We start from the raw sequence: 17,607 nt of genomic DNA, 5'->3' as shown, positions 1-17,607 counted from the left end.
ACCCTGTGAAAGTGTGCCTAGTCTGTGCAATGCTGTACCCTACGCTAATACTCAACTAGTGAATGGTAGCGTTCAAAACATTCACCAATGCAAAGACCAGGATTGTCAGGACAGGAGGGACAATAATAGCGGGTGTCACGTCTATATCCGCGCTTGCTGCAGACACATCTTTTTTGGGGGTTCGTTGGGTAGGGGTACTCGGGAGGACATAAAGAAAATGCCTCTCATGCAGCTGACTGCATTTGGTTGGGGATGTGAATGGGGGAAGTACGGGCGCTGCAGATGCGGTGGGTTCCCAATTAGGATTGGCGAATGCAGCAGGAAGGGCACTATGGGCACGACGGGCCTGTGTTTGTCTTCTTGGTGGCAGCGGGACACTACTTGTGCTTGCCACCTCACCAGCTTGAACTGCACTTATGGGACTCGCCACGTCACCAAGTGTTACTGCAGTGCTGGTTTGACTACGACCGGGGTGTACTAGGCCGCTGGTGCTTGCCAGTTCACCAAAACGCTACCAAAAAAAACTGTTAGCGATCGCAGGGATCAGGCCTGACTCTGCGAACGCTGCAGTTATGCATTTAGTGTTTTGTAAGTGACAGTGATCGATCGATACTGCACTTGGGTGGGCTGGGCCGGGCGGAGGGGCAAAACGCAGGTGCTAGCAGGTATCTGGGCTGATCCCGCTAACACTGCGTTTTTGGGAATCCTAAACTGCTGGGGACGCTAGGAACCCCCGCCCGCGGGAAGGCAATCACGTACCAGGTACGTGATTTTGCCTGCCCGTGCCTCTCTGTTCACGTATATATGTGTGAGGCGGTCGGCAAGTGGTTAAGCAATGGTACTGTAAGGGCACAGATGGGAGGCCTTGGCGAGTATAAACGTGATTCACACGGTAATTTTTAAAAACAGATGCTAAATGGATTAGGAAGGCAAGAGGGGTAGGGGTTACGTTTTGCCAAAAGATGGGCTTTATGACAAATATTTATACAGTGCCTTGAAAAAGTATTCATACCCCTTGAAATTTTCCACATTTTGTCATGTTACAACCAAAAATGTAAATGTAGTTAAATGGGATTTTATGTAATAGACCAACACAAAATGGCACATAATTGTGAAGTGGAAGAAAAATTTGATATGGTTTTCAAATTTTTTTTACACAAATATATGAAAGTGGCAAATAATTGTAGAACCTCAATACTTTGTAGAACCTCTTTTCTCTGCAATTACAGATGCAAGTCTTTTTGGGTAAGGTACCAGCTTTGCACATCTAGGAGAGTGACATTTTTACCCATTCATCTTTGCAAAACGACTCAAGCGCTGTCAGATTGGATGGAGAGAGTCTGAACAGCAATTCTCAAGTCTTGCCACAGTGTCGCAATAGGATTTAGGTCTGGACTTTGACTGGGCCATTCTAGCATATGCTTTGATCTAAACCATTCCATTGTAGCTCTGGCTCTATGTTTAGGGATGTTGTCCTGCTGGAAGGTGAACCTCCGCCCCAGTCTCACATCTTTAGCAGACTAACAGGTTTTCTTCTAAGATTGCCCTTCATTTGGCTCCATCCAACTTCCCATCAACTGACATGCTTCCCTGTCCCTGCTGAAGAAAAGCATCCCCACAACATGATGCTGCCAACACCATGTTTCATGGTGGGGATAGTGTGTTTAGGGTTGATTTGATTGTAGCCGTATAAGTGCAATTGTGACAGAGAAAATGGAGTACTGTCCGTGATACTTTTTTTTATATGCACTAACATACAATTTTTCAGGACAAGCTTTCGGGGTATGTCCCATTCTTCAAGCTTGTGTTCAGGGTGATATGCAGTGTTCGTTTTCTGTCACACATAGCATTTTGCTTTTAGGCCAAAAAGTTCAATTTTGGACTCGTCTGAGACCCTCTTCCACATGTTTGCTGTGTCCCCAACATGGCTTCTCGCAAACAGGACTTCTTTTGGCTTCTTTCAACAATGGTTTTCTTCTTGCCACTCTTCCATAATGGTCAGATTTTTAGAGTGCACAACTTAATAGTTGCCCAGTTGACATATTCTCCCACCTGAGCTGTGGATCTCTGGAGCTCCTCCAGAGTTACCATGGGCCTCTTGGCTGCTTCTCTGATTAATGCTCTCCTTGCCCGGCCTGGCAGTTTAGGTGAAAGGACATGTCTTGGTATGTTTGCAGTTGTGCCATATGCCTTCCATTTTCAGATTGAACAGTGCTCCGTGAGATGTTCAAAGCTTGGTATATTTTTTTTATAACCTAACCCTCAAAAAAGGAGGAAGGGGAAACAATCGGGACTTTAAATGAGGCATACATATGATATGTGCCTCCATCCCTGGTTCAATGAAGTATAAAAAGGAAATTGGGACTTTGTATGTGGCAAGTGGCAGCTGAACAAAACAAAACATATATAGTGACTAAATGACTTGATATTCATATAAAAAAAAAGAGGGTATGGAATCACACTCAGTATGGAGTACATTAAAAGCCACTACATAGTGTAAATGTTTTAAGTACAGTTCATAGACATGAATAGGAAATATAAATACAAATACATGTATATACAACCTTAAAACCAAAATGACAGCACATTCCAATTAACAATGTATGTGGAAAGGTGGACTTTTGAAGGCAATTGGTTCCACTATATTTTAGTTGGGGTTATCAGAGTAAATTATCAGAATAAAGGGGGCTGAATACAAATGCACGCCACACTTAAAGTGGAGGGCCACCCTGAAAAAAAAAAAAAAAATTACCAAAAATCCTAAAAAAAAAAAAAAAAAAAAAAAAAAAAAAAAAAAAAAAAAAAACCACTTACCTAAACCCTTGTTGCTAGGCAGTCTTCCTAATCTGCCTCTTCCTATTCCGCGGTGAGTTCTTCCCCTCGGTGAGCAGCCCCGTTGTCTTCTGGGAACTGTGTGTGTTCCCAGAACACCACGGGGCCATTCACAGAACGGAGCGCCGCTCGCGCATGCGCAGTAGGAAACTGGCAGTGAAGCCGCAAGGCTCCACTGCCTGTTTCCCTTTCCTACGATGGCGGTGCCGGGACCAGAGAGCCGAGGGACGGGTCGGCCTCGGGCGGCTGACATCGCGGGCACCCAGGACAGGTAAGTACTTATTTAAAGTCAGCAGCTACAGTGTTAGTAGCTGCTGACTTAAAAATTTTTTTTTTTGGACGGAATCCCGCTTTAAGATATCTGTAAAACCGTCAGGGCTGGGCTCAGCTCTTCCTTCTCAGAACAGGCCGCTCAGCTGTCAGTCAATTGCCAGCTCTAATCTTTCCAGTGACTCACCTGATGAGGATATCCTGCTCGTCAGTCCTGCTGGCAACTTAAGCTGCTCAGTTCAGATCCTCTCTGCCTTTGCCTTGGTCAACATATCTAGAGACTCTCTCCTGTGTTCCTGTTAAGACTTGCCTGGCTGACGTCCCTTCTGTTTCCTGATCCTGCTTGCTGTTCCACTACGCCGATTCTTCCGTTTCCTGATTTTCAGGCCTGTTCTGAAGTACGCTTTTCCCTGGCTCCCTGACGTCCTGGCTTGTCTGACTATCCATTTTGGTTACTGAACTCTAGCTATGTTTTGACCACGTTTGCTCCGTGTACCTTTTACCATTATTATTAAACAGTGTGATTTTTACTGCACTTCTGTCTCAGTCTGATTCATGGTTCCTGACAAAAAACATTTTAAAAGTGATGGCTCTGGCAGTTCACATACCCATATTAACTACATGAGACAGAAACATACCTAACATGGAGCGCTAAAGAGTCAATCAAGTCCTCTGCATTGGATAGCCTCTTAGGCGCTCCATGTTAAAGGGGTTGTAAACCCTATTTTTAAAAAAAAATAAATAAAAATAAACAAACATGCCTATACTATACCATTTTGCACAGAGCAGCCCCAATCATCTTCTTCTAGGGTGCCCCGCCGGCGCTGCAGACCCCTCCTCTTCATTGGGTGCCCCCACAAAAAAGCCACTTTGCCTGGGGGCACCTGTGTTATCTCGCTTTCGAGTCCCGCTGCTGCGTCTATTGACAGCAGGACTCGGCCCAGTCCACTGGATTTGATTGACAGCAGCGGGAGCCAATGACTCCTGCTGCTGGTAATCTGTCCAATGAGAAGAGAGACATCAGCTGGAGCCGCTGCACTCGTGCACATTGCTGGATGGGGCACAAGAAAAAGGGGGGGGGGGGGGGGGGGGGTTTTGGGAGAACAGAAGGTTTTTCAACATAATGCATAGAATACATTAAGGTGAAAAACCTTGAGGCTTTAAAACCACAACCAACTGCAAGCGGCTTTCCATGGAGGCTCCCATGCCACCCTGTCTACGTCTATTGACATGGAGTGGGTGGCTCGGCCCCGCCCCCTGCCACAGTATTTGATTGACAGCAGTGGAAGCCAATGGCTCCCACTGCTATCAATCTGCCCAGTGAGGAGGGAGACAATGTTGAGAGCCGCTGCTCTCGTGCACATCGCTAGATTGGATTGGGTTCAGGTAAGAATGCGGTGGGGCTGGGAAGGATTCTTCAGCACACCAAGTTTTTCACTTTAATGCATAAAATTGGTTCCAGGCAGTTTCTAACTGCTTAAAGTCACCACACAAAATACAATCAGATTGTATAATAACCTTTAGATCTTTTGACAACTATGCTGTGCAATGGCCTGCCTGATTGGATACAAATTGATTTGGTAGTTTATGCAGGTCAGTAACAATTTTGTTAATAATGATTTTCTTCCATGGCTGCAATCACATTACCTGAAATGAAGCATGTCCTATGACGTGCAGGCAGGTGGATCCTGTAGAAATCTTTGTGTGTGGGGATGCCTGTTCCTTATCTTGGCACCGAAATTCCAACGCTGAATGCCTAATGACTTCAGGTCTACTGTGAGCTGCAGTGAAAAAAGTCAGATGGAATCCCTCGACTCATTAAAAAAAAGCCTGTGCAGTTTACCCTGCATGTAACACAATCTCTGAATGGTGGGAGAGTCAGACGAATGACAGATTCTCTCCCCCATTCATACATTGTATTACATTCAGTGTACAGTATGCATGAGGTTTTCTCAATAGATGACCTTTTTCACTGCAACGCACAGAAAACCTAAAGCTTCCCCCCCAACACTGGAACAAGCTTAAGCCCCAAACCATAATGTTTTCACCCAAGTTTTACTGACATTTAGAGTCACACTGAACCATCTTATGCCTCATCAACAGCATATACAAACATTGAACCAAAGACTACAGGTTTGATGCATTAGTCTACAATGTTCTTCAGTCAAAGGAGGTCTGCCCAATCACAAGACCACTGACTAGCTGTCACATGATTGCAAACAATCCCGCCAGAATACTAGACCAGGAGCTGTCTGACAGGTGGGCTCAGCACAGAAACCTTGGCACCCTCTTTGCCGCACATATGCCTTTTGTGGGTGGTTAAACTGTTAGAAGCTGTTCTATTATGCAAGTTGCTGATTCTCGGAAACCTATCTTCTTGTTTTGGCTTTGAGTCCCATTGAGTTGTCCCTGGCTTCCCAATGACCTTTTGAAGGTGAAGGAAAACGTAACCACTGACACCTTAGGTTTGTCAGTTTTTCGCTTTTTGGTAACTTTTTTTACTGGCAAGTTATCCCTTACTTCTAAATAATTTCAGCTAAAGCACAGAACTTCACAATCTTAAAAAAAACTGTACTTCCTGTTTGTAGTTGTACATAGTTATTATCAGATTATCATTTACCACTTAAATCACGTTCTTCAGCCTGGCTAAAAACATTTTTGTTTTAGGGTGGTTTATTCAGTTAACCAAAAGGTACTAACAGCACAGACTGATAAGGGCTCCTTCACATTGACGTGTCCATGTACGGAGACGGCTCTGCTCAGCGGGGGAATCGCTCCGTCGATCCCTGCTGAGTAGGTAGATGACAGAGCGCCGCTCTCCCCTATGGGGGATCGGATGACGACTGACCGTAGAGTCCGTCACCGGATCCGATGACGGATTGAAAAGTAGGTTTTTCCTCCATCACACTTTTTCGGATTGGAGCGGGTCGGATGTCAGCAGACATGTCACCGCTGACATCCGATGCTCCATAGAACTCCATGGAGTGTCCGTTCAGGTCCGCCTAAAAAACTGACAGGCGGACCTAAACGGATCGGCCGTGTGAAAGAGGCCTTAGATACCAAAAAGGGAGAATCTACAGTTCTTTATATGAAATAACCTTTTACAATGTAAATTCCATATCTTATACTAGCAGGAGTGTGCCATTCTGATGGCAGAAAAAAAATTTGAGGAAGACCAAATACATTTTCAGTGTCTTTGTAAAATGTACCTTTGTCTCCACGTTCCCAATTCAGCAAACACAACAACCCCACTCTGAACCCAGCTCCTGGCTAATTATGTAAAGCAATCATGCTACCCATATTTGTCACAGCTATATAGTGTCCCCGTAAACAAGGAATGCTGTAACATATTACTGTTTCCTATGCCGCTGCCATGCTTCAGCCACCTGGAGGATCCAATCACCAGATTACAGAGTATGCATAGATACATGTTATGACAAGAACTGCCACATCTGTCATATGGGCATGAACTGGATAAGGAACTATTATGTAAATAATATTTCCTTAAAAATAATAAACTAGAGGCGTTCTGAAATCTAATTTCTTGCTTGTGTGACTGGATTCCTAAATTTACAAGAAGTCTGAGATAAAATATCAAGGACACTGTCTTTAGGTTACCAGTAGTTTTCTTTGAAATACAAGCATGGTAAAGATTCAAACATCATGGAGCAAACATTTCTAGGTTTCACCATGATCTATAAAGTTTAGATCAGCTTGAATGTTTGGATAAACCACCTGAGCTTTTAGGCTCGATTCACACTAGTGCGACTTGCCATGCTAAGTCGCATGACAAGTCGAAACCCATTTATTTTCATAGCACCCATCCCAATCTATGATTAAAGTCGCCCTGCAAAGTCGCATAACTTTGGAGTCGCACTAGTGTGAACCAAGCCTTAGGCCTCATGTACACTGTAGCACAAAAAAAAAAACATTTCTTCAAGCATTTGAGCTTTTTTTTTTTCCTCTGCCTGTAAACTCAAAAAGTTCCTTAAGGCGCGTTAGCATTAGGCAGGTTCCCACGTTCATGCATTCTACTGGCCAGAATTCTGGACAATAGAATGCATTAATACCAGATGCAGGAACGTGCAAGCATTAACACTATGCAAAATGCACTTCCTGTTGCTAAACTCCTATAGGAGAAAATAGCATCAATAGATGCACACAGAAAATGTTTACCCTTACCCTTACATATACCCATTAAAGTGACTGGCCTCAAGTGATAGAGATTAAACAAATCCTCCTACATAAATTTTATCTGCAGCCCTCTCCCCTCTACAGCCAAAGTACAGAATATAAATTCTGTATTAACAGCTTGTCTGAGCTTTTAGAAAGCAGGAGCAGGGAGCTGAAGTTACCCTCTGCGGATCTCCGTGAGGAGAGCTTTGAGAGCTGATTTGAGGTATGTGACACCCCCCCCCCCCCCCCCTTCACACAGCACACAGGAACAGAGCTGAAGCTGTCAATCACAGGCTGTGTGCTTGAGCTTCCTCCCATCACCTTTTAAGCTCCTGGTGTCCGGAAAAACTTGTTAGAAGTGACTCAGGCAGAAAGCAGAGGATCTAGAGGCAGCAAACAGAACTGTCACTTCGGCTCGTTTTACATTAGCATTTTCCATTAGCGATTTCCAGTGCAACTTTGATTTGATCTTTACATTCTCTGGACTGAAGTTGCATCAAAAGTCGGACCAAAGTAGTGCAGGAACCTTTTCTGAAGTTTCAGCAGCTACTGTAGCATCAATAGTAATGGCCCTCAAAGAAATACACTGAATTTCACATGTCCAGCGACTTGGGGTCTCAAGTCGCACAAGTGTAAAAGGAACCTTAGTGCTCTGGATTGAGGCAAGTACACACTTATCCAAAGTAATAGGTTTTGTTTAAATTTCAGGTCAGAGGATTACAACCACTTTAATGCAGAGCATGCATTAGGGTAAAAAAACATACCTTTAGAATCACTTTAACATCAGACTACATTTTTGAAAATTATAGGAACAAGCATCCAAATTAAGTGACATTAAAAAATTAAAAAAAAACTTGAAGTAAACGTAATAATTTTAAAGATGTACTACCTAAAATTACACTATACTGTAGTTTACCTTTAAGAATACAAAAATCTGGACTTTAAAGCGGAGTTCCACCCATTAAAGGAACTTTACATTACCGTGCAGCAAATAACCTAATATTTTTACTAATTTTTTTTCTTCTTCTTACCATTTCATGCCTATTGCTATGTGCCTCTGCTCGCTACTGCTCCTGGGAGATGTGGGTCATCATTTCCCAGGAGTCAGTGGGCAGCACCAAGGGCTAGAATTACGGAATTTGGCCATCACAACGGGGCGGGCACTTCCGATGCTGCACCCCGTTGTGATGGCAACATGTGTAGTTTCCTGCGCTGCTACATGCTTTTACTGCGCAGGCGCGAGAACGGGTGGCGAAAGCTGGGAATATAGCACCATATCTCAGAAGAATATGCTTCGCCTGCCCACAAGTAAGATGGGAATGCCCGAGAAGGATCAAAGGTATTTTTTTTAAAATAAGAAATGAAGCGCTGATGACAAGAGTAACATTTATATAATATACATTCTGCAATAGTCTGAGCTTTTAAAAAAAAAAAAAAAAATAATAATCAAATGTAGGTGGAACTCCGCTTCAATTGACATGTGTGATTTTATTAACTAGCTAAACTGCTTGACAACAACAAAATAAGGCAGTGTCTCAAAAGGGCACTTACAGCTATATAGTAAACTTTTGCCTTTTCCACCAGCTGCCAATTCTCCTTCAGGTCGAGGTGCTTTGCTTTATCATAGCAATTAGCAGCAGCCAGGTTAGCCACCAGAGACCTAAAAAACATTTGTGTGTCATGTTACTGGGCTATGTTCACCTATAAATAAAAAATGTAGGTCATGCAATCTTAATCTTAATGTGGCAGTGCATGCCAAGTGCTCCAAACATAAGTACAATTTCCTTCCCCCAGTGCAAATGTGCATAAATGGAAAAAAAAAAAAAAAAAAAAAAAAAAAAAACACAACGTCACTTGACATACCTTACTCTAAATCACAAAAAGTATAGAGCTGAAAAAGATTGAAATGTTTCTGGTATATTACTGGAAAAAAAATAAGTTAAAAAAAAAAAAAAAAAAAAAAAACCACATCAAATATAAAGACAAATATTGACAAAATGAAACCATATCTAAAGGCAAATTTATTGGCTTCAGTAAATTGATGAGGAGTTTGCGCTCCTGTTGGGGTTTTTATTGCAGTCTGTGCCCTTGTTTGGGAGATTGAGCTCACAGGGTCCTAATGTCTCCAAACAGAGGGTAAAAGCCAAAAATTGAGTTGGCACTAAAACCAGAATAGAAGGGAAATCTTACAACGGTGACAACTGCTTCCATGACAAATTGTCTAAGATGGGTTTTTCCTTCACTTTGGAGAGGTATCATTCCAATTTGTTGGGACTACAGGACAGGAAGTGAATGGAAATCTCACTAATGAGACACAGATGGCACACATAAAAAATGTTACAATGGTTTTAACCTTTCCCTACTCTGTCCAAAATAAAAATGAATTACCTTAGATATACTTTAGGCAAATACTAAGAACACGTTGAAGCCAGGCTTAATGCTGTTGTGAAATAAAATATCTGGTTATATCCCTCTTCAATAGTCAATAACTGGAGATATTTTAATACAAGATGTACGGTCATATTAGACATATGGGCGTTGATTTTCTAAAGGCAAATCCACTGTGCTCTACTAGTGCACTCTCTGTAGATCTGAGGGGGACATCCAAGGAAAATAAAAACGCAGCATTTTTGCTTGCACATGAATGGATGATAGAAATCAGCAGAACTTCCCCTCATTTCAGACCTTCTCCTTAGATCTAGAGCAACTGCACTTCCAAGTGCACAGTATATTTGCCTTTAGTAAATCAACCTCATGGTCTTGTGAGAAGTTATATAATTTCATTGCTTGAATTCAAAGCTCACAATTATTCAGCTGAAAAATATTATGTTCTTGCTTGACAGCAAATGCTCACAAGGTAACTGCTTGACACGGACTATATAGTTTAGTAGGCCTACATTCAAAGCCAATTGACTTCAACCCATAGAAACCAGAAGGTGAGCATCAATGAGGATATTATTTAATCCTACGTCCCCCTAGTAAAACTTAACAAACGTGTTGATAGAAGACCAGGTGGCAGCCTCAGACCCGATTGCACTGATTGATGCTGGTTAAGGTATATTGGGCTACATAACGATACTACGCTACATCGATCCACTATGGGGGCCTCTCCAGTAGGGATGAGCCGAACATCCCCCTGTTCGGATCGCACCAGAACATGCGAACAGGCAAAAAATTTGTGTGAACACCGTTAAAGTCTATGGGTCCTGCTCCAGGGGACATGGATCAATGCAAAAAAAAAAAAAGTTTTTAAAAACGGCTGTTTTTTTCAGGAGCAGTGATGCTTAAAGTGAAATAAAAAAGTGTAATATTCCTTTAAATTTCATACCTGGGGGGCGTCTATAGTATGCCTGTAAAGGGGCGCATGTTTTATTTAAAACTACTCGCGGCTATTAATGAATTGTCGGTCCGACAATACACATAAAAGTTCATTGATAAAAACGGCATGGGATTTCCCCACAGGGGAACCCTGAACCAAAATTTGAAAAAAAAAATGGCGTGGGGGTCCCCCTAAATTCCATACCAGGCCCTTCAGGTCTGGTATGGATATTAAGGGGAACCCCGTGCCAAAATTAAAAAAAAAAAAAAAAAAAAAAAAATGGCATGGGGGTCCACCTCAAAATCCATGCTAGACCTGAATTTTAACCTCCCTGGCGGTATGATTATTTCGGATTTTAGGTGCTGAAAGCGGTACAATTATTTTGCATGGAAATTTGGCGTTTTATATTGTAGGCCTGCAATTCTTAACAATAACACACTTAAATCTGTCCAAACAAGAGTCTAGTAGATATCCCGGGTATGATGAAGTTTGAAACAAATTATAATATAGTAAATATAAATAATTAAAAAAAAATAATAATAAAATAAAATTTCCCCACGATTCACTATCGCTCAATTCTGCAAGTGTTCTTATTTACTATCGCTGTTTTCTAGCTGGTCTAAAGCCACTTTTGACATAAAGGGACACTTTTTGGTTGCTATGGACAATCTCCAGTTTCCAGGCAGAAAGAACAGTATATATAACATAAAACTGCATGCAGGGCATGGGCCAAAAGGAATGTGAAATAGGTACGAAATTTAAAGGAATATTACACTTTTATAGTTTCACTTTAAGCATTATTAAAATCACTGCTCCCGAAAAAACAGCATTTTAAAAACTTTTTTTTTTGCATTGATCCATGTCCCCTGGAGCAGGACCCATAGACTTTAATGGTGTTCACGTGTTCGAACTAATTTTTTGCCTGTTCGCATGTTCTGGTGCGAACCCGAACAGGGGGATGTTCGGCTCATCCCTATTGGAGAGGCCCCCATAGTGGATCGATGTAGCGTAGTATCGTTATGTAGCCCAATATACCTTAACCAGCATCAATCAGTGCAATCAAGTCCCCAAACACTTTTTATGACAATACCATGCATATACACACCTTTAAAATTATCAATTGTTCGCTGTTCGGTGAACAGCCGATGTTCGAGTCGATCATGAGTTCGACTCGAACTCGAAGCTCATCCCTACTCTCCAATATTCATTGTGTGTGTACGTCTGCCCTCTACTGGCCTAGAGGGTAAATGGAAGTCCACCTAGCATGAGCCTTTGTTAACATTTTGGCTGTTTTTGTACAACCATGTACTCTATACAGTAAAACCTTGTATTGCAAGAATAATTCGTTGCAGAAACATGCTTGTAATCCAAGCGAATTTCCCCATAAGAAATAATGGAAACTCAGATGATTTGTTGCACAACCATTTATTCATAAGTCTTTCGGTTTATAGTCCTTATAAAAAGATTATAGCAATGTGATAGGTTGTGTAACCATAAAATGTCCATCCACAAATGGCAGCCTCCACAAGGGGATTAGAATCAAAATCCAGAAGGAGCTACAGAGTATAAAAAAAAGAAGAGAGGCACCTCAGTGTAGCAATATGGTTACATTTAATGAAGATACAACATTAAGCAACTCACATGGTTGATGATTAAAACAGGCACATCTAAGTATGCAGGCATTCAGGGTAAAACTGTCCACAGACTGTCATCTGCACCGCCGGCTCTCACCGCTGTCAGTCTGCAATCGTGCCCGGGAAGACTAACCTGCAGTAGAGAGATCTGAAAGCGAGGCTTGAAGCGATGACGTCGATGGCGGTACGTAGGATGATTTATGTGGACAGATTTACCCTGGATGTCTGCATGCTTAGATGTGCCTGTTTTAATCATCAACCATGTAAAGTTGCTAAATGTTGAACCTTCATGAAATGTAACCATATTGCTACAACGCCTCTCGCCATACTCAGTTGTGACATGACGCTACAGTACTTGTATATCAAAACATCGCTTGTATATCAAGTCAAAATTTATCAAAAACGGTGCTGGTCTTACAAAACGCTCTCAAACCAAGTTACTCTCTTTATCTCTCGGTCATTGAGGGTTTTGTATTATATGTCAGTCATACAATTTCCCTGTGAAAGCTTTTTATGAATTTTGTTTTGTCAAATAAACTTTTTGGTAATATTTACATATTAATTTTGATATGTGTGCGCTCAGTAAACTGTTCAATCTTATGTGTGCCCTTTAAAATCCCATTGCACACTTTTTCTTTTGTTACATGTTCTAGGGATGATGGCATGCAGAAGTATTGAATATTCCTCTTTTTTGGTTTCGAGCTGTTGCATCTGCTTAGTAGTGGAATGAGAAGCAGACTGCTGGGGACCATCAGGAAAGAAACCGATGGACTGATGCAATTTAAGTGTTCTGATGAGAAAGGTTGCAGGGTCTGCATCCTTTCCGAGGTCATTAACCCACAGGGATTCTCGCCAAAATGCATTTACTTAATCGTACATTACAGGACACAGGCAAGTTATTCATATCCTATGGTTTATAGGCCTGTATCTTCAGGTGATCCGACACTGGCAAGCTTTTGAGGACATGGTCGCTGGGGGCCTCTCCTAGAACCTTACCCCACTCAGTCCTCAGTTTTGTAGCAAGAATTGCAGAGTAAAAGGAAGAGTTTAGGGAGGGTAGCCTGTGTTCTGTGTTGTACAAGAATGGAATTCACAGATAACCCAAAATTCTTCTTATCCTAATCATGCAGCACAGGACACAAGTATCCTCTTCATACAGCATGGGATGTCCCCAAGCAATGAAAATAAGTTTGGGCAACAACTAGGCAAACAGAACCGTGCTAACATGCCCAAAAATAAAAAGGATAAAAGCCCCAGGTTCAAAGTGTTGCTGCAAGAACCTTGTGGATGAAATCTGTTTCAGCAGAAGTCTAGACATCCAGTGTTGGTAAAACTTTGAAAAAGTAAAACTTTGAAAAAGTATGAATAGAAGAAATTATGTAGTAGGGCAACAGAGGCTTTGTGATTACAGGTTTAAGATATGCCAACAGATTTGGTGGAGTGTGTGCATGTAAAAGCGAAGGTTTTTCTTTTACAGCATAGGCTCTAGCAATCAAAGCCCTCAACTACTGTGCAATGGTGGATTTTGACATGTGGTGCCCTTTGCCAGTACCCAACAAAAGGATAAACAGGGAATAGTTTGTTGGAAGCAGTAGGTTTGGGGTAAACTAATGGCTTAGACTATATCCAGGCAACGTAGAGAGGTTTTCTTTAAATGCCTAGGAGCAGGGCACAAGGATGATAGAACAATGTCTTTAAGATGGAATGCTAACACCACCTGTGAAAGTATAGTCAACAGTGTAATACAACCTTGTTGTTGTGAAGCATGAGGAAGGTCTTTTCACAGGAAAGGGCTTCTAGTTCACAGACACATTTGACAGACCTGATGGTCACCAGAAAGGCTACTTTGCTGGCACGAATCTCCAGGTGAAATCCCTTGATGGGTTCAAAGTGTAGTTTCTGCAAGGCAAAGGGGGCCTGGTAAGAGAAAAACCTTGAATAAATGGTTCTTATAAGTGAATGGGAAGCAAAGAAGGTGTTCTGGCCTTTACCAAGGTATAAATCACAGACTCAAATCTCTCTATCCATTAGGACACGGGTTGAAATAGCCATACCGTTAAAGCCATAAACTGTAAAGCAGGGTGGAATACAAGGCCATAAGATAGCAGATCTGGTCTGTTAGGAGGAGGCCAGGGGGTCATCTGCAAGAAGTCTGTGTACCAGGTTCATCAAGTTTGGTGCCTTGAGAATCACTGCCTTCCTCTCTTGCTCTATTTTGTGAAGCAGGTGAGGCACAATGCTCAGTGGAGGCATAGATTAGCCAGAACAAAGGACAGCTTGGACATCCGAAGACAGAGCAGGAGGTCCCCTGGCACTGGATACAAACAGAGGTCATTTCTTGTTCCTGAAGGCTACGGTATCCAAAACGAATTGAAAACATCTGAATGAAGAGACCACCACCCCAAGTGGTTGCAGTTGAGATAAGCTGCCTGCCAGTTGTCCATAATTGGACTGGAAGTTTATGTTCCAGAGAGGAACTGGTTTGTTTTCTTCACTGCAGTCAGGCTCCCTGTGCCTCCTTGGTGGATGATATATGCCATTGCCATGGCATTGCTGACTGTACCTAAATTGGGTGTCCCTTTAGAAAGGGGGGGGGGTGTTAAGTGCTGCAGGGATAGCCAGACAGTTCTGAGCACCAAGATGTTTAAGTGGTTCAGAAGCCTTAAGTTTTTTTCACCTTAATGTATTCTATGCATTAAGGTGAAAAAAACCTATGCTGCAGCTTCCCCACCCCCACTTTTTCTTTCTTGAGCCCAATCTGATCCAGCAATGTGCACGACCGCCACTGTCTTCCTCCTCATTTAGCAGCATCTGTCAATTAAATGCTGTGACACAGGAGCGGGGGCAAGGCAGAGTCCCACTGTCTACCAATGGACGCAGAAGCGGAACTTAGGAGCGAAGAACGCACAGGTGTCCCCATGGAAAGCATCTTTCCATGGGGGCCTCTACCGAAGAGGAGGGGCCTGGAGCACTGGTGGGGGGGGGGGAACACAGAAGAGGGGGATTGGGGCCGCTCTGTGCAAAACCATTGCACGGAGCAGATAACATACACGCTTGTTATTTTAATTTAAAAAAAAGACGAAAGTTTACTACCACTTTAAAATGGGGAATTTGACTGTCAAGGATTGGAAAACTCCTCCCCAAACTGACAGACTTGCATCTATTGTAAGAATGGGTTCGCAGACTTTTACAGTTGAAATGAATATCTACCAGGACAAGGAATTTATTGTTTGAGGTTTAGCTGTAGAATTCTTGAGAGGAATTGGGCGAAAAACACTGCCTCGAAGGATGCCATTAGACCCAGGACTCTCAACGAATCTTACTATCAGTTATAGAGCATGAGCTCTTAAGAGAAAGAAACGTATCTGGAAGAAAAACTTGTCTGGGATGTATCCATGACCAGACCTAGATACTCTTGGCACAACAAAGATTGGAGAGCAGATTTTTTTTTAATTTGATAACCCAGCCAAAGGCCTGAAGACTTGAATTTTTCTTTGGTTATTCACCGAGAATTGTAAGAGGAAACCTCCAGAAGAAGGTTGCCTGTCACTGGGATGCCCCAAGTTCTTTAAAAGCCAAGCAAGCGTGCTAAGACCTTTGTGAACACCTTAGGAACAAAGGACAGGCTGAAGTCCAATGTAATGACCTGGTAGTGGTCATCTGCCACTGCAAAGTGAAAAAACTGTTAAGGAGGTGGGCAAATGGGAACATGTCGATAGGCCTTTTGGATATCTTCAGAGGCTATTGGTTCCGCCTCTTATTTTTACTATTTTTTTTTTTATGCGTTCCCCTTCTCAGGTGATTAATGACCTTGCAGATTACATTTGAAACTTTGGAACGTGAAGGAATTTGAACAATTAGGTCCAGAATAGGACAGATACCTCGGTTGGGCATTGGTGGCGTAAAGAGGTTTGAGTACAATTCCTAGAACCTGTCTTTTGGTGGTACTGGTATAATGAGTCCCTGCGACAAGAGGTAGTTCAGGCCCCTCTGAAAATCTGACTGTCCTTTATAAGTTTTGGATGATTTGAAAGAAGGTGGTGAGGCAGTAGTTTTTTACTTTTTTATTCTTTTGAAACCACAAGTCTGGTGCATCTGTGACCCTGAGAGATGTAAACTAACACAGATTTTCTCCTTTTCTCAGACCCACCCCTTCACTGTGAAGAGGGCTTTGTGGTCTTTTGGGGCCAAGTCTTGTGGAAAAAAGAAGGGCTAAACTTAAGCTTTTAAGTTGAAGCCTGGGAAGAGTGTGAATGTGCTCTACATTAGAGGAGTTAGGAGCCCCTGATGTGGGATGCTTTGGCAACTTTCTCTGAGAAAGCAAAACTTTCCCACCTGTAACCTCCTATGAACTGGTCAAATAGACGTCTTCCTACATAGTTAGGTTGAAAAATGTCACAAGCCCATCTAGTTGAACCAATAGGAAAAAACAACAACAAATTGAAAACCTATATATACACAATCCTACACCCACATTTGACCCAGAAGAGGGGAGGGGAGGGGGGAGGGTGGAGAAGCAGTACACCAAGTGCCCCGGCAGGGGAAAAAAAATTACTTCCTGATCTTCCAGGAGACAATGAGATATTCCTTGAAACAACTACCCCTGGTGTTATTACCTATGTTAATATTCAGTTAAAGATTTTGCATGCATCCAGCTCTTTTTTAAAACAATCTGCTGAGCTGGCCAGAACTAGTTCTTGAAGAAATCTATTCCACATTTCACAGCTTCACAGCTTTTACTGTAAAGAAGCCTTTCTGTATGTGGAGGTTAAATCTCTTTTCCTCCAGATGTGGAGTGTCCTCTTGTCCTCTGTAATGACCTGAAAGTGAACAACTCAACACCATATGGACCACTTATGTATTTACACATGGTGATCCTATCACCCCTAAATCCTCTCTTCTTAAGAGAAAATAAACGGGGAAAAAATCAAGGTCTTGCTATCTGGAGTCTATACCTCTTAACAAAGTATCTTGCTAGCTTTAGAAACGGCAACTTGCCATTGCATGCCATTAAAGTGTTACTAAACCCAGGGCCCTGCATTCACTATATCTGGCCTCCTACAAAGAACATGGAAAAGTAATTATTTTAGTAAATATAAACTGCTAAATACCTTTTCACATCAGCAGTTTATAGCAGTCTTGTGGTTTCTATCAGTTCCTGGTGAAGCTTGTAGAAGTTTTCATACTGCACTGAGCTGTCCTATGAGGCTGCAGGGCTCCTGACCTTCTGTCTGGACAGTGCTGATTGGCCCTGTGCTGATCACATGCAATCTCCCAAGAAAAAAAACAAACAAAAAAAACTCTCTAGCAATACACACTAAACTGAGCATGTGCTTCCCGATTTCAAAGTCTGTCTTATCAGGACTTGTCTAGGGG

General features: G+C 42.3%; 1 protein-coding gene across 6 annotated transcripts in view; it reads right to left on the bottom strand.

Annotated features, from left to right (window-relative positions):
- Positions 1-17,607, bottom strand: part of ADK (adenosine kinase) — a 315,535-nt gene that overhangs the window by 115,470 nt on the left and 182,458 nt on the right. For all 6 annotated transcript variants that reach the window (XM_073596766.1, XM_073596760.1, XM_073596764.1 and 3 more), the window contains one exon: positions 8,830-8,938. In XM_073596766.1, coding sequence (XP_073452867.1) covers positions 8,830-8,938 — 109 coding nt within the window. The remainder of the gene's footprint in view (positions 1-8,829; positions 8,939-17,607) is intronic.

The sequence above is a fragment of the Aquarana catesbeiana genome, linkage group LG08 (genome assembly GCF_042186555.1).
Source record: "Aquarana catesbeiana isolate 2022-GZ linkage group LG08, ASM4218655v1, whole genome shotgun sequence".
In the NCBI taxonomy this organism is placed as follows: Eukaryota; Metazoa; Chordata; class Amphibia; order Anura; family Ranidae; genus Aquarana; species Aquarana catesbeiana.
This window is presented reverse-complemented; position numbering and strand designations above follow the sequence as displayed.